The 16,265-nt window shown below is 39.9% G+C and overlaps 1 protein-coding gene and 1 long non-coding RNA gene across 2 annotated transcripts in view; both read left to right on the top strand.

Annotated features, from left to right (window-relative positions):
• Window positions 1-5,766: 5,766 nt before the first annotated feature.
• Window positions 5,767-16,265, top strand: part of Ero1a (endoplasmic reticulum oxidoreductase 1 alpha) — a 43,264-nt gene continuing 32,765 nt past the window's right edge. Inside the window, exon 1 of the mRNA XM_063247752.1 lies at window positions 5,767-5,958. Within this exon, the coding sequence (XP_063103822.1) occupies window positions 5,830-5,958 (129 nt within the window). The 5' untranslated portion in view covers window positions 5,767-5,829. The remainder of the gene's footprint in view (window positions 5,959-16,265) is intronic.
• LOC134475820 (uncharacterized) lies at window positions 5,966-14,675 on the top strand. Its single transcript, XR_010047087.1, has 2 exons — window positions 5,966-8,690; window positions 10,230-14,675. It is a non-coding gene; the product is annotated as an uncharacterized LOC134475820 (long non-coding RNA).

The raw sequence follows: 16,265 nt of genomic DNA, 5'->3' as shown, positions 1-16,265 counted from the left end.
CAAGGCCCGCCAAAGTGAGGGTGGAAGGTTAAGGTGGGAGGAAATATTTTAAGAACAGAAACTTCTTTCAAGTGAGCAGAGATGTAGAGGCTGAAAGCAGCAAAGGCCTGTGGGGGGAATTGCTAGCAGTTCACTGATTGAGGACAAAGAAGTGTGGAAAAATGAAGTGGAAGATGGCAGGGAGGACCTTGAATGTCCTGCTGAGAGTCTTGAACTTAATTCTTCAAAAGATTGGAAGCATTGAGGATTTAAAGCTCAGGGATCAGCATGAAAAAATGTCAGGTGAGAGATGATAAAGGTCGGAATGAAGTCCTCGGTCATCAAGACAGGGAGGAGGGAATCACAGGGGGAGATGGAGAGGACAGACTGGCAGGACTTGTATCAGCCAATCCTGGGAGGTGGAAAGGAAATGGATCCTGAGGATGGCTTTTCTGGCTTTCTGGAGACCAAAAGTGTGTAATCCAATGTTTCTGAGAAAACCAGATGGATACTCCCAATAGATTGCTGGATTTTGAAGCTTAAAGGAGAGAACTTAACTAGAAATAAAACATCCCTGGTCAGGAATGTAGAGAATGTGTCTAAAATCAAGCAACTGTAGCAAATTTCTCTAGAAGTGGGCATACCTAAAGGCTGAGCAGAACACAGCATCCTGGGGGATTCTCACTTCTTACAAGTGGGCTGGGGAACAGCTCATGAAGGACGAGATTAAAAATACCAGAAACGCATAAGGAGAAGTTGCAGTGTTTGGTGAAAGAAACTGAATTGAAGGAAACGGTGTGGCATTGTGAAAGGCAGCAGAGGTGTCAGGAAAAAAAGGGTCATTGCGTTTGCCAATAAGAATGTTGCCTACAGAGGAATTCCAGAGGGAGGAGCCAGAAACCAACTGTACACGGGGGTGAACAGGAAATGAAGGCGTGAGGTCAGTGACTTTATATAGCCTGCTCCTTCAGGGACTTGAGGGAAAACAGATGAAACAGTTTAGGTGATCTGTCTTCCGGCTGTAGATGATTCAGAGCAGCTCCCTGTAACAAGGTAACGTGAACATTTATATTTAACAACCATTAATTAGATAAGTGTATCTAATCAAATAGCACCAAACCTTTACATTTTTACTTAGCCCCACCCCACTTTTTGAAACAGCGTCTTGCTAATGTAGTCCAGGCTCACCTTGAATTCACAGCAATCCTCCTGCCTCAGCCCCTCCCCAGTGCTAGAATTATAGGTGTGTGCAACCTGCCCAGCTAGCCTTTCTCTCTCTTGATCAACTTATTTCCCTTCAGTCCACTGAATTAAAAATGGTTTAGGTACTGAGAAGCTTTCTACAGAAAAGTCTTTGTCCCACATTGCGAAACTGGACTCCAGCCATTTCCTGCTTCAGTCATCAAAAAAATAATAATAGTGGTTATTTACACAGTAATCAGAAGTCCACCCTGAAGTGCTGTGTACATTAAACCTAAGTCATGTGTCATCATTAATACTAGAATAACATGGTTGTGAAGTCGTTCATCTCTGAAAAATGTGACGTTTCACAAAGTTATGATAGATGGGAGGTAAGGCTTTCAGAAATCAAAGGTTAAAGTATGCACCTTGTGGGTACTCTTGAAATAGCTATTAAATGACTAGGCAGTTATCTCATGAGCCCTAACACAGATGAGATGATTGCCCAGACAAGCATATTGAAGTAAATGTATACAAAGACTGACTTAAAGGACTCACAGAGAAGCTTCAAGATACATACAAAACTGTATTACCGGTACTAAAAACCTTTACAAATCTGGATGAGAAAAATCATAATTATCAGGACAATAAAGAAAAATTGCCTTCCATAAATATGTTTCTAAGTTTGCTAGAAATCTGTTCTGTGTAAAAGTTTAACTTGTAGGCAATGGAGCTTGTGTCATGGAAACAATAAACTCCTCCACATTACACAGGATTGCATCAGGGTGAAATAGTAAGCAGAGTCACCCTTCCTTCTGAAAGCTCAGGCTTTATTGGTTTAGTTTCCCCTTTGCTTATTGTGCTCCTCATTTTTGGTGGTCAAATCTTCAATGATTAGTAACTATGAGAAGCTCTTCTGGTTACTGTGAAAAATTAGTACTGTGGGCAGAGGAAAGAGACTTTCATTCCAATACAGGAGCAAAGTTGCTTGTGAAGATCTTTAGTTCTCGCGGGTATGTTCGAGATATAATTCTTGCTTGAGGAGTTTACAATTCAGAGGTGGACATATGGGCAAAAAACCACCAAAGATTAGATAGTAATCATGCTGACATGAATATGAGCATGCAGATATTTCCTTGACATACCTGTTTAAATTCACCTAGATATAGATGCATAACTATGGTAAATCTCCAAGTGATCATATGGTGGTCTATGTTTCTTTTTTTTTTTTTGGTACCAGGGATCAAACTCACAACCTTGTGCTTACCAGGCAAGCACTTACGCCACTTAGCTAAATCCCTGGCCCTTCTATGATTAATTTCTTGAGGAAACTTCATGCTATTTTTCAAAATGATTGTACAGCATTTGTTTTCATTTTTAGTACTGGGGATTGAGTACCTCTTTTGAATACAGCTGTTTTTATTATTTCTCTCTCAGCCAGTCTAGCAGATACGAAGCCATATCTCACTGTTTTGAATTAGCATTTTTCTGATGATTAATGATATTTCACTTTTTGTAAAGCCAGTAGTCATTTATTTGTATGTAATCTTTGGGAAAATGTTCAGCTTGTTTGCCCATTTAATTAATTAAGTTGTTTATTTAGAGTCAGGGTCTTGCTATGTACGCCAGGTTGGCCTTGAACTCATAGTGATCCTCTTGCCTCAGCCCCCCAAGTGTTGGGTTACAGGTGTGCCCCACCACACCTGGCTTGTTTGCCTTTGCAAAAAACCTGTGATTTTTAAATTTTAATTGGCTATTGCTAGGATATAAACTCAGGGCCTCAACATCTAACCCATGTCCTGACAGCCCAAAATATTTCAACTATTAACGGGCGAGATGTTGAAAAAGCTTCCAGTTTCACCACAGAATTTTCTTCTTAAAAAAAAAATACTGTTCTAGCAGATTTAGTGTTTCTGCTTTAATATTCAGATCTTTGGTTCATTTTGGTTTTAGTTTAGTGCATGGTGAGAGACACGGTTTAGTTTTAGTTTTTAGTCTTTAACATATGGAAAGCTAGTTTTCTAGCACCACTTTTTTTTTTTTTTTGGGGTACCGGGGATCAAACTGATGACCTCACATTTGCCTTGCAGGCACTTAAGCCCTGAGCTAAACCCCCGGTCCTCGCACCACTTATTAAAGAGGCTGTCTTTTCTTTCAGTGAACATGTTTGGTCCCCTTGTCAAAAACAAGGTGTAGTTGAGTGTGTTTGGAGTTGTTTTTGCATCTTCTAATCTGTTCTATTGATTCTCAGATCTGATTTTTTGGCCAGTACCATGCTGTTTTTATCACAGTAGCTTTGTAGTATAGTTTCAAGTTATGCCTCTGCCTTGCCTTTGTTGCCCAGAGTAGTTTTTGCTATTTTAGGTCTCTTTCAGTTCCAAATAAATTTTGGAAATGTCTTTACTGCTGTGAGGTATGCTATTGGTATTTTGATAAGGATTGCTTTAAATCTGTGTATCAATTTTGGAAGTATGGCCATTTGCACTGTGTTGGTTCTTTCCACCCAAGAACAAGGGATATCTTTCCATTTTCTGATATCCTCTTGGATCTCCTTTTTCTGACTACTGTAGTTTCAATGCCAAGATCCTTTCTTTGTTAGATTGATTCCTAAATATTTTATTTTTTTCAGTGTTATTGTCAAAGGCATTGCTTCCCTAATTTCTCTCTCAGTGAGTTTGTTATTTGTGTACAAGAATGCTACTGATTTTTGAGTGTTTAGTTTGTATCCAGCTAAACAACTGAAGGCAAAGACTTCATGAACAAAACCCCCTTAGATCTCATGAAAAATATAACAAAGGATCAGCAACTGGGATCTCATCTTAGAAAGCTTTTTGCACAGCAAAAGAAACCACCAACAGGGGCTGGGGATTTAGCTCAGTGGCATAAGCACCTGCCTTGCAAGCAGGCGGTCGTGAGTTTGATCCCTGGTACCGATAAAAATAAAAAAGACAAAAAAAAAAAAAAAAAAAAAAAAGAAACCACCAACAGTGTGAAAAAACAAACCACAGAGAGGGGACTACATTTTGGGCAATTATTCCTCAGACAATGGACTTCTATTTAGAACATATAAATTTTTTAAAAATCAGATATCTAAATTTAAAGACCCAATCAAAAAATGGGCATCTGAGATGAACAGGCAATTCTCAGATGAAGAAATACAAATGGCAAATAAATATATGAAAAAATGTTTAACATCACTTGTCAGTTGAGAGATACAAACTAAAGTAATGCTGATAATTCATCTTGTTTCAGAAAGAATGGCTATTATCAAGAAATCAACCGATAACAAATGCTGGTGAGGCTGTAGGGGAAAAGGAGCCCTTTTCCACGGTTGGTAGATTGGTGCAATCACTGTGGAAATCAGTACGGAGATTTCTCAGGAAACTAGGACTTGAGATTCCATGGGCCCCAGCTATTCTCCTCTTGGTATCTTTCTGAAAGAATTAAAAGCATCATACCCCAGAGACATATGCACACCTATATTTATAGTAGCATAGTTTGTAATAGCTAAATCTTGGGAGCAGTCCAAATGCTCATCAACCAATAAATGGGTAAAGATGAAGTGGTCTTTTTATACAATGAAGTACTTACTCATCTATAATGAGGGACAAACTGGAGGCATTTCTAGGTAATGGAATCACCTTGAGACCATACTCTTAGCTGAAATAAATCAGACACACGTGTAAATATTTCTCTGCATTATTTCTCTGGTGTGAGAAACTGAAAGTACAAAAAAGGGCCAAAATGTGCAACAGATATTGGGAAATACGAAGAAATTGTTCAGAGGAAGAGAACTAGGGAAGGGGAAAGGAAAGATGGGAAAAGAAAAAATGAGAAAAGAAAAATAAATGGAAACAAAGCTTTGTAGATAAGGGCAGGAAGAGGGGTTGAAAGGAGGAGGAGAATGGGAAAAAAAATAAGATTATGTCATGTACAGATACAAATTCTCTCTGACGAATGTGATCGATATGGACACCTAAAATGTACCAATACACTGAAAATACATAGGTCAGGCCCATACTGCCAGTTTACAGCCTGGGGCGGGGGTGGTGGTGGTGTCACAGGACCTGGCTCTGGCACTGCCCAGGTCCCTGCCCTTGCTCACTACCCTTCCCTGTTCCTGTCTGTGCGACCGGTCTTACAGGTCGCCCTCTAGTTCGCAGCAAATACACACCGGAACTCAAGATAACCTAAGAAAAATGAAATATGTGATGAATGCATTTCACACAGGCTGCATTTTGAAACACGCTGCAGCCCCGGGGTTTAATAGAACATCATCGCGAAGTGAACTCCACCTGTTTCTTCTGCTCTTGGGCGGTGGCGCAGCATGACTCAGTGACAGGACAGCCAGGGTCGCAGAAGCCCCCTCGCGTGCAGGCGGCTCCAGAACTCGCGGCCTGGAGGGGCGGGGCACCCGGAAGAAGCCTGCGGGCGGCCCGGCGGGGCGGGGGGACGGGAGCGTGCGTGGCCTCACGCGGGGCCGGGGTGGCTGGCGGCGCTGCACGTCCTCGGCGCCGGGCAGCGAGGGGCGGGGCCTGGGTGGAGGGGGCGGGGCCTGGGTGGAGAGGGGGCGGGCCTTGGTCCCGGAGGCTGTGGTTCATCTGCAGCGCGCGGCCGGCGGGGCGCGGGGCGTTGGAGGCGCGCGGCGGCGGCGGTGGCTGCGGCGGCGGGATGGGCCGCGGCTGGGGCCTGGTGATCGGCCTGCTCGGCGCGGCGTGGCTGTACGGGTCGGGCGGCGGGGCGGACCCGCCGGGGACGCCAGGGACGCCGGGCTCGGCGGCACAGCGCTGCTTTTGCCAGGTGAGCGGCGGGCCACGGGCGGCGGCGGGCAGGTGAGGGGCCGGGCTCCCGCCCGCCCGGGGCTCCCCGACCCCACGCGGCCTCCACTTCTGCCTGGTTGGCCTCGCTGTGTCAGGCTGCCCGGCTTCGCGGCGGGGCTGCGGGGGGCGCTCCTGCCTCCTCCGGGCCGCGTCTGTGTGCAGGCGTCTGTGTGCAGGCTTTTCTGTTGCTTCCTTCGGTCAGCGATGGAGCTAGGGTTGCCCGAGCGGAGCCTTCAGAGAAACCAACCATCCCCAAACGGGTTCGGTTTTCTTGGTTCAGTCCTGGAACTTGGACCCGGGCTCCCAAACATGCTACTGTAAACCTCTCACTGGGCTGCATCCCCTTTTTGGTCTTTCTGGTCCTGGAGATTGGACTAAGGGCCTTCTCACTGAGCCAAACCTCTGACACTTTTTTACATTTTTAGATTTTGACACAAGGGCTCCCTTGGGCTCTAATTTGTGATCCTCTTGCCTCAGCCTCCCAGAATGCTGGGATTACAGGCGCATGTCTGGCTTCATTAGTCTTCCTAAAGCCATGTTTTGGTGATTTATGTTATTTAACATTGAGGGCGAGGTATTCCAATATTTCAATTTGTGTAGTTTTTACTGTTATGGTGTAGCAGCATGATGTCTCATGGGAAGTACTTTAAGAATTTAAGGAAGCACTTTATTACAAGAGGAAGAGATATAGTGCCTCTCACTGCTTTAAATTCTTAGATTTCATGGGTTTAAAAATTTTCTTGAGTTTGCATTTTTATTTGTAAATGGTTGCAGTGCATATTGATTACAGTTTTCTTGAGGAGTTGTACATAACACATCTTAATTCTTTGTTCATCTCTTCTCCCTCTTCCTTCACCTCCCTGCATCTCTTGATCCCTTTCCAACCTGAAAAAGATGTCTCCCTATTTTCTCTTTTATTTTGCTGTTTTATTTATATTTTGAGTTTCTCATATAAGAGACACCACATGATATTTAACCTTGTGTGATTTATTTCATTTAATTATTGTGGTTTCAAGGTGTGTCCATTTTCATACACATGACTCGTTTATTCTTCTGTATGGCAGAGTAGTACTCCATAGTGTATACATACCACATTTTCTTCATTCATTGATCTGTTGAGGGACATGTAGACTATTTCTAAGATTTAGCAGTTATGAATTTATACTGTCGTAAACATGGGGGTGCGTGTGATGTCTTTAACTCTTTCCAGAAGATATCTACAAGAGGAATAACTGGGCTGAATGGCATTTCTAGTTTTAGTTCTGTGAGGAATCTCCATACCGATTCCTCTGCTGGTTATACTAGTTTACATTCTCACTAACAATGAGGAAACGTACCCCCTTTTCCCCCAGTCAAGGCCGTATTTGTTATTGTTTGATTTCTTGATGATAGCCCTTCTTTCTGGAATAAGATGCAATCTCGGTGTTGTTTGAATTTGCATTTTTTTGAATGGCCTGTGATGTTAAACATTTTTTCATGTGTTTATTGGCTATTTGTACTTCAGGGAAGTCCCTATTCATTTCACTCACCCATTTTTTCACTGGGTCTTTTATTGGTAGGGTCTACTTTTTTTTGAGTCCTTTAACTGTTCTAGATATGAGTCCTCTGAGAATAGATGGAAATTTTTTTCCCATACTGTGTATTGTCTCCTCACACTTGATTGTTTCTTTTGCTATAGAGAAGCTGTTGAATTTGATAAAAGCCCATTTGTTGACTTCTAGTATTTTTGGTGCCCTTGAGGTTCTATTCAAAAAGTCCTTGCCTATGCCTATGTCTTCAAGGGTTTTACCTATTTTATCTTCCAGCAGACAGGTTTTTTTTTGGTGGGGGGGAGTACTGTGAATTGAACTCAGAACCTTGCACTTGCCAGACAGGCACTGTGCCGCTGAGCTGTATCCCCAGCCTGTTTCTGTTTTAATACTCAGATCTTTGATCCATTTTGACTTTAGTTTACTGTATGGTAATAAATATGAGTCTAGATTCAATCTCCTGTACATGAATTTTGTTGTTTTGCTCATGGATTTGGGAGCTGAGGTGAGGCTATTTGTAAACCTATCAAAGTAGCTGGGAGAAAATTTTTGCTTCACAACTGAGACATTGGAAAGCCCTTTTACCTTCTGGAATCGCAAACAGCACATAATTAAATGCTTAAATGGGAAGAGATCATTTTCCTTCTGACTCCAAATACTCCATGGAGAGAGCTCAAACATCTAAAATATATGTAAGATAGAAATAAATGACTTTTAGGGGCTGGGGATTTAGCTCAGGGGGCTGGGGATTTAGCTCAGCGGCATAAGCACCTGCCTTGAAAGCAGGCAGTCGTGAGTTCGATCCCTGGTACCGATAAAAATGAAAAAAAAAAAAAAAAAGCCAAAAAAAAAGAAATAAATGACTTTAAGGCATTCAGTAGTGAAAGAAGGCATCCACTGTGACCTTCTCAACTACATCCTGGAGATTTGGACAATGGAATAAAAGCACTGTTTAGCTCTTCAGGTTTTACTTTTCCACCCAGTACATTTTTTAGAGAGTTGCTTAAAATTGGACAACTTTTATTTTTTTCTTGCATTCTTTTCTTGATCAGTGATAGAGCTTTCCCCCCTTTCATGCTATCCTTAGATTTAAATATCTTCCAACACAGAACTCTGTTTGGCTCCTTTTTTTCCTTTCAGAACAGGAGTGGCTCCCTGTTTATTAGAGTCAACTTTAAGAACGGTAAGTACCCTATAACCTCAGTACTTTGGAAAGCTGAAGCAGGAAGATCATAAGTTTGAGCCCAGTCTGAGCAATTTAAAACAGGCATAGTGCTGGACACTGTAATCCTGGCTGTATAGGAGGCTGAAGCAGGATTGCAGATTTAAGGCCTGCCTTCATAATTTAGCAAGACCTCATTTCATAAAGAAAAGAGGAAGGAAAAGAAAGAAAAGTTAAAAAAAAAAAGGGTAAACCGAGAGTTGCATTTTTCAGATGGGATAGTTAACAACTCCAAATGAGTCTTTGAACTTGGTCATTCACTACAAATGCCTGTCAGTTGACATCAAATATTACCCTATTTTTACTATGTTGTAAGTTCTTTTGATAATAATGCTTCAAGTGTTATTAGCTCAAAATAAGTTCTTATTTTCCTGGAACCTTTAAATCTTCTTTATATACAGCTCTGGCTGGCTGGCTTTCTCTTTTTCTTTCCACTCTGCTTTTATGGTGGTTTTTTTTTTTTTTAATACAATGAAATATTATTGAGCCATGAAGGATAAACTTGAGTCATTTTTAGGTAAACAGATGCATTTTTGAGACCATACTCTTAAGTAAAATAAATTGAACATGTGTAAATATCACATTGTCTCTCTGGTGTGAGAAATCAAAAGTGTAAGTATAGACCAGAATGTGTAGATATTATGAAATAGGAAGAAAATGCTCAAATGACAAGGGGAAGTAGAGAGGGATGAGGAGGAAAGGAAGGAAGAGAAAAGAAAAAAAATGAGGAAAGAAGGAAAAAATGTAAACAAAGCTTTGACGTTAAGGGTAAAAGGAGCTGAAGGGGAGAGGAAAAGGGGGAAAAAAAGAGGAACTGAGATATATTCATGTACAAGTTTTAATTCTTCTGACTAAAGAAAGCTCTTTGGAACAGGTTATACTGGACAAGTGTCCATTGACTCAGTGCCGGCTTTTCTGAATGAAGCATGTGAAGAAATATTTTCAGGATGTTGCTATCCTTCTAGTAGTTTAACAATAGAGTAACACTACTATAAAGTGGAGAAACACTGCTTATCTTGCTACCTGTGAAACCTTTGTCCTTTCTCAGCTTTCATTGACAGAGTTGTGCTAGCCTTATCAACAAATGAATCATTTTCATGCCCTCCAGCCTGCAGATCTGCTATTTTTCAGTCTTTTAATCTCCATCTCCACGTTTTGTCTTTGTATCACCATAGTAACCATTGTTTGATGTAATTTTTGAACTGTATTTATGTATTTTTTTGGTGGTGCTGGGGATTGAACCCAGGGCCTTGTGCATACAAGGCAATAACTACCACTGAGCCACATCCCCAGCCCTCCACTGTTCACTTTTATCTCTGTCTTTGAGCACTTTCTCACCCTGTGTTTCCACATATAAGTGAGGTCATGCAATATTTTTCCAAGTCTGACTTAACCTTACCTAGCACAATGACTTGCAAGTTCATAAATGTTACGACAGATTTCACTCTGTGTGTGTGTGACATTTTCTTTTCTTTTCTTTTTTTTTTAAACCTGGACCAGGGATCGAACACACGACCACGCGCTTGCAAGGCAGGCACTTACGCTGCTGAGCTAAATCCCCAGCCTGTATGACATTTTCTTTACACATTTGTGGACAGGTATTTAGAGGACTCTGGTTAATGATTGTGTATTTGTTTAAGATTTTTGTCAAGTGAACAAATGATAGTTGTGCTTGCCATGGTGGTGGGGATAAAGTGGTTAACTATGTGAAATGATGGATATGTTAATTTGCCTCACCAGGGTAATTTACTATACAGATATCTTACAATGTGTTGTAGACCTTAAATATACAAAATGTTATTTATTTGTAAAACTTCTTTTTATGGTTCCAAACTCTAGGAAATTAAATACACTCAAAATTCTTTTTTTAAAAAATTTTATTTAAGGAGAAAAAGAATAAAAACAAAAAGTGTACAAGTTACACAGAATTTCAAAAAAAAATAAACAGTACAAAATCACTACTAAATAGATTACATATTGTCATCTTAGAAATAGTTGTTCAGGTTACAAAATTAAAGCATGTAAAGTGGACATTCAAACAGTGAGACTGCAAACAGTTCTGTTCAATGATGCAACAAAAACTCAGTAATATGGTTATCTATCTTATATGCTTAAATATATACGCAGTTATATCCCTTAGAGCACTTTCTTTTCCTCTCTTTTTTACAATGATATCCCTTAGAGCACTTTCTTTTCCGTTCTTTTTTACAATGACAATTACACATTTTGAGTTTTATTACTCCCACAGTTCTTACTTTTTTTTTTTTGAAGAGAATAAAAACAAATGTGACATAACAAAACAGAGTCAGTCAAATCAAAAGGATGGACATAGTACATAATGTAAAAGCAGAATACAAGGTGATCAACAATGATTACCATAATGCCTCTTGCTATCTTAAAAAGAATTGCCTATATCATCGGTTATAATAAAGTTGAACAAAACAGTAAAGAACAAAACCAATAAAACCAAAACATTGGAGACATTACAGGATTTCAAAAGAAGATAATAGTCAAACCAGAATGGGCATCATAGTGAATCTTACTGTCTTCACAGTTGTTGCCTATACTCTCAAACTTGGTACTGTCAAGCAAAACAGAATAGAGGAAAATCAGTCAAAAGAAGATGGTGAGAGCAATACAGGGTTTCAAATCAAGTTAATAAGAAATCAAAGTGGGTTACTATAATATATCCTGCTATTTTTTATTTTTTCCCTTAAAAAGATAAAAATAAAAAAAAATAAAGAGATTGAGATAAAAGAGGACATAACAACAAAACAGCACAGGTCAGAACATAACCATTTAAGCAAAATAGTGTTTCACCATAAGATATCCCGACATAAAAGTAGTTACCATAGTGTCTCTTTCCTTGGAATCTTTAAGTATAACTTTGTATACTGTAGCATCAAACATATCGAGACAATGTAAAACCATTGGAGAGAATGACAGTATTACAGGGTATTTAGAACCAACTAACAGAAAATGAACAATGGTTTTCTGTATTATTTCCTTGTCTATAAAAGTTTTTGTTTATATTATCACATATAATAAAATCCAATAAGATACAACATGTTAAGACCGATGGAGAGAAAAGAACAAAAGCTTGATGGGACTTCAAAACAAGATCATATTAAATCAGCACTAGCTATTATGATGTCTTGTTCTCTCCAAAATGGCTGTTCATACCATCCAACCTTCTCTGCCTCATTTCTGTTGAGCTCTTTTTCTGTCATTAGTTGTCAGTTTGTCTTCTTCATTTCGCTTTCTGCATTGTGGCCTCTCTGCCACTGTTTCTGGAGTCTTGGTATTTTTCTCTTAGAATGTCCTGTAGTATTCTCTGTAGAGTTGAATTGGTGGTTGCAAATTTCCCTAGTTCCTCTTTATCCTGGAAGCACCTTGTTTCTTCATTAATTTCTAGGGACAATTGTGCAGGATATATCAATCTTGGCTGGAGATTATTGTCTTTCAAAGCTTGAATTATTTCGCCCCACGCCCCTTGTGATTTGATGGTTTGTGCCAAGGAGTCTGCTGTAATTCTGATGGGTGTTCCTTGTAAGTGATCTGTTTCTTGTCTCTGACAGCTTTTAATATTCTGTTCTTCTATTGGATTTTTGGAATTTTGATTATTCTATGCCTGGGTGTAGTTCTGTTTGGGTTGTAGGTGCCTGGGGTCCGGTATCCCTCATAGATCTGAGTATCTTTACCTTTTCCCATATTAGGGAAATTCTCCTTGATTATATCTGTGAATAGCCTTTGCAGTTCATTTGTTTGGATCCCTGCTGCTTCCTTTACAATCTTAATTCTTAAGTTATAGATCCTCTTATCATCTTCTAGCCTTTGTATTGAAACAAGCAGTAACAAAATGCTTTACTAAATAAAACATACTTTGCGCACATTCATTTATGGGTTTGTCTTTTCATCCCTCCTGTCAAAGCGTAGTTGACCAACAAAACTACACATACACAAATACAATATGATGTTGTTATATACGTATACTTGGGAGATAATCGCCTTAATAAAGGTAATTAACATATCTACCTAGTTGCTCTTGTGCATGTGTGTAGCAAAGATACCTAAAATCTGTTCTTTTAGCACATTTTAAGTATATCTACATCATCTGATCTTGTATAATCATCATGCTATACATGAAGTCTCCAGAACTTACTTATCTTGTAACATCTTCCTGCTTTTTCTAACCCTGGGAGGTACCTTTCTACTGTGTGTTTCTATGATTTTTTTTTTTTAAGATTACAGATGTAAGTGAAATTAGGCAGTACTGATTATGATTATGTCACTTAGTTCAGTGTTCTCCAGGTCCTTCCAGGTTGTCACAAATGGCAAGGTTTTCTTTTTTCTTTTTTAAAAGTAGAATAGTATTGCATTATGTGGTGTGTGGATCACATTTTCTTTATCTCTTGACAGATACTTAGGTTGCATCATATCTTAGCTACGGTGAGTAATCATGGAATGAACATGGGGCGTATGTCCCCCCATGTCCCAGATGTCTCTTTGAGGTAGTGATTTTACTTCCTGTGCAAATACACCCAGGGGTCTCATTGCTGGGTCCTATGATAGGTTCCTTTTGTTTTGCTTTAGGAGACTCCATGCTGTTTCCCATAGTAGCTGTGCCAAACTGCATTCCTACCTGCAGTGTAAAGTTCCCTTCTCTGCTTCCTCACCAGGCTTGCTTGCTATTGTTTTTTGTTGACTTTTTGATAGTGGCCATCACAGTGGGTGTGAGTTGGTTTTATTGTAGTTTTGATTAGAAATCACTTGCTGATTACTGATAATGAATGTTTCTGTGTGTCTTCCACATTTTTTTGCCACATTTTTTTTGAGTTGTATGAATTTCTTATATATTTTGCATATTGTATCAGTCAGTATTTTATTAGAGAAACATATAACACAAGGTATACAAATGTGTTACACGATCAGCTTATGATGGTCATCTACAGAATTGGGTTAGGAGGCATGAGAGGGTGTCTGTACACCGCAGACCGAAGGATACAGTCCGAGGCCTGGAGTTCACGCAGTGTGCCTTGCCACGCTGTATCAGGAGGCCAGTGAGTCTGCGATGGAAGGCTGAAGAGCTTACGCCCAAAGGCTGAAGGTACTGCAGCTGAAGTTTGTGCTGGAAGCCAAGAGACACCATCCAAGCTGAAGCCTGAGACTGAATCTCCTCCAAAGAAACAAAAGCCGTTTTTCATGTCTCCTTTATCCTGTCCAGGCCATGAGCAGCTCTAGGATGGGGCCTCTCCAACCTAGGGTGTAAATGAGCCACCCCAAGGCAGGTCTTCTGCACCCCAGGGAGTAGAATTGTTGAGCTCATTTAGTTAAATTTCTAAACCTGTCAGGTTGACAGCAGTCAACCACTACAGATGTTAGCCCTTTCTTCAGTAGATGGTTTGTAAATATTTTCTCCTGTGGTATAGGTTGTCTTTTTATTTTCTTTTGCCATGCATAAACATTTTAATTTGATGCAGTTCCATTCGTGCACATTTGCTTTTGTAGCACATGCTTTTGGTATCATGTGCAAAAAATTACTGTGAAGACCAGTGAGCTTTCTCCTTGTTTTTTTTCCAGGAGTTTTATGATTCATGTACTTAGTTTAAGTCTCTATTCCATTGCCAGTTGATTTTTGTGTATGTTGTAAAATAGCTGAACATATATATATATAGTTTACCTGTGACTACTCAGTTTTTCCAACCCCATACTAAAGAGACCCTTCTTCCCCCATTGTGTGTTCTGTTATCAAAATTTAGCCGTGAATGCCTAAGTTTATTTCTTTTGTTTTTTGTTGTGTTCCATTCATTGATCTATAACTCTGTCAACCTTTATTTTTTTGCTATGTAACTGTTCAATTTTTATGTCTGTTTTAATACTGATCCCATATTGTTTTTTTATTATAGCTTTTTATATAATTTGGAATTAAAAAGTATATTGCTTCAAGGTCTGTTTTTTGTGCTCGAGATTACTGAGAACTATTTAGAGACTTTTGTGCTTCTGTCTGAACCTTAGAATTTTTTTTTCTATAAGGTGGCAAATGTCATTGGAATTAATAGAGATTACACTGAATCTGTAAATTGCTTTAGATAGTATGGCATTTTAATAATTTAAATTCATGCACATGGGCTGCTTTCATTTATTTGTGTCTTCAATTTCTTTCATCAGAGTCGTATAGTTTTTGGTTACTGAGCTTTTACCGTGTTTGTCTTCCAAAGCATTTCATTCTTTTTGATGCTCTTATAAATGGGATTTTGTAAAATTTCTTTCTTGGATATTTGGTGTTATTTTATAGACATGCAGTTGATTTTTGTTCACTCAGTCAGTGGGAAAGTAATTGTGTCTCTCTCTACTGCCAAGTTTCCATTGTCTGTTGCTTTAGTCTGGGCCAATGGATTTCAAAGTTTTAGAAAAACTTAACTACAAATTTAAGTTTTTCTTACTCATTAAGCCTATTTTGATATTCATTAAGACAGTGTTGGGGGCTGCTTTGGAAAGTAGCAAGACCCCAGTCACTGGAAGATTGAAGGAGACATAGAGTGATAATACTGACTAACATTTACTGAGCATTTACTGTATTATTTTATACTGATATCAAATCCATAGGATGGGAATTACTATTGTATTAAGATATGAAACTGAGGTCTGGAGAGGCTAAATACCTTGGATAAGGTAAACAAAAACAAAAACACCAGGCAGCTGGGATGGGATTCAGAACTAAGGGCTGACTCAGAGCCTGCAGGTAACCCATTGGTCTGCACTGGCTCTTCCTTGAGAGGTGTCTACTGGTGGGGTTGTTGTGTTGTTTGGGGTGTTACAGCAGAAGACCTCCAGGGGCTCTTTGGAGACTAGGGCTTTGAACTGTGGTGATGCTATGCGTCAGGCACTCCCTGGTCCTTACGTTTGTGTCTCTTAACTGGACCTTTTTATTTGCACCTTTTAGTTTGACCTTCTCCTACCCAAGGTTGATGACTGCTTGAAGTATAGAGCAGTGAACTTCAGTTTCTCGCCTACATTAGTCCTGTAGGAGGGTAGGGAAAACACATTTTTAAAACATTCGGATTCCTAGGGTAGGGCCAGGAGCTAGTGCGGTGGTTACTTGAACAGCCTTTCCACGTTCTGAAGCTCAGCATCAAGCCACCCTTGTTGCAGCCTGGCACCCGTCTTCTGGCTGTTGTTCGGGTATAGAATTTTGCTTTGTTTCCAAGATTCTGTCCTAGTTTTCTGAACTGGATTTGTATCTGAGCCTCTTCCTGTGACTCTGTTTTGGTAGTATGTTTTGTTCTTCAGTTTCTAGAACTGGCCCAGCATCACACCTGCCAGAATTCCTTCCAGGGGTCAGGTTCTGCTGCCTGTTGGCAGCTCACCTGAACTGTCAGATGGCCTGTGTTTCCAAGGAGCTTGTAGTTTAGTTTGGTTTTGCTAGTCTCTTTGCATCTAATGAGACCCCTGCCACTCTTTATTTTGTTGTCCTAGCCGTCCTCTACCCATGGTACACACCTGGGGTAAGGGACAGAGGATTTAAAAACCACCGTT

The sequence above is a fragment of the Cavia porcellus genome, unplaced genomic scaffold (genome assembly GCF_034190915.1).
Source record: "Cavia porcellus strain 051 isolate PalLab524CR breed Dunkin Hartley unplaced genomic scaffold, mCavPor4.1 scaffold_1, whole genome shotgun sequence".
NCBI lineage: Eukaryota > Metazoa > Chordata > Mammalia > Rodentia > Caviidae > Cavia > Cavia porcellus.
This window is presented reverse-complemented; position numbering and strand designations above follow the sequence as displayed.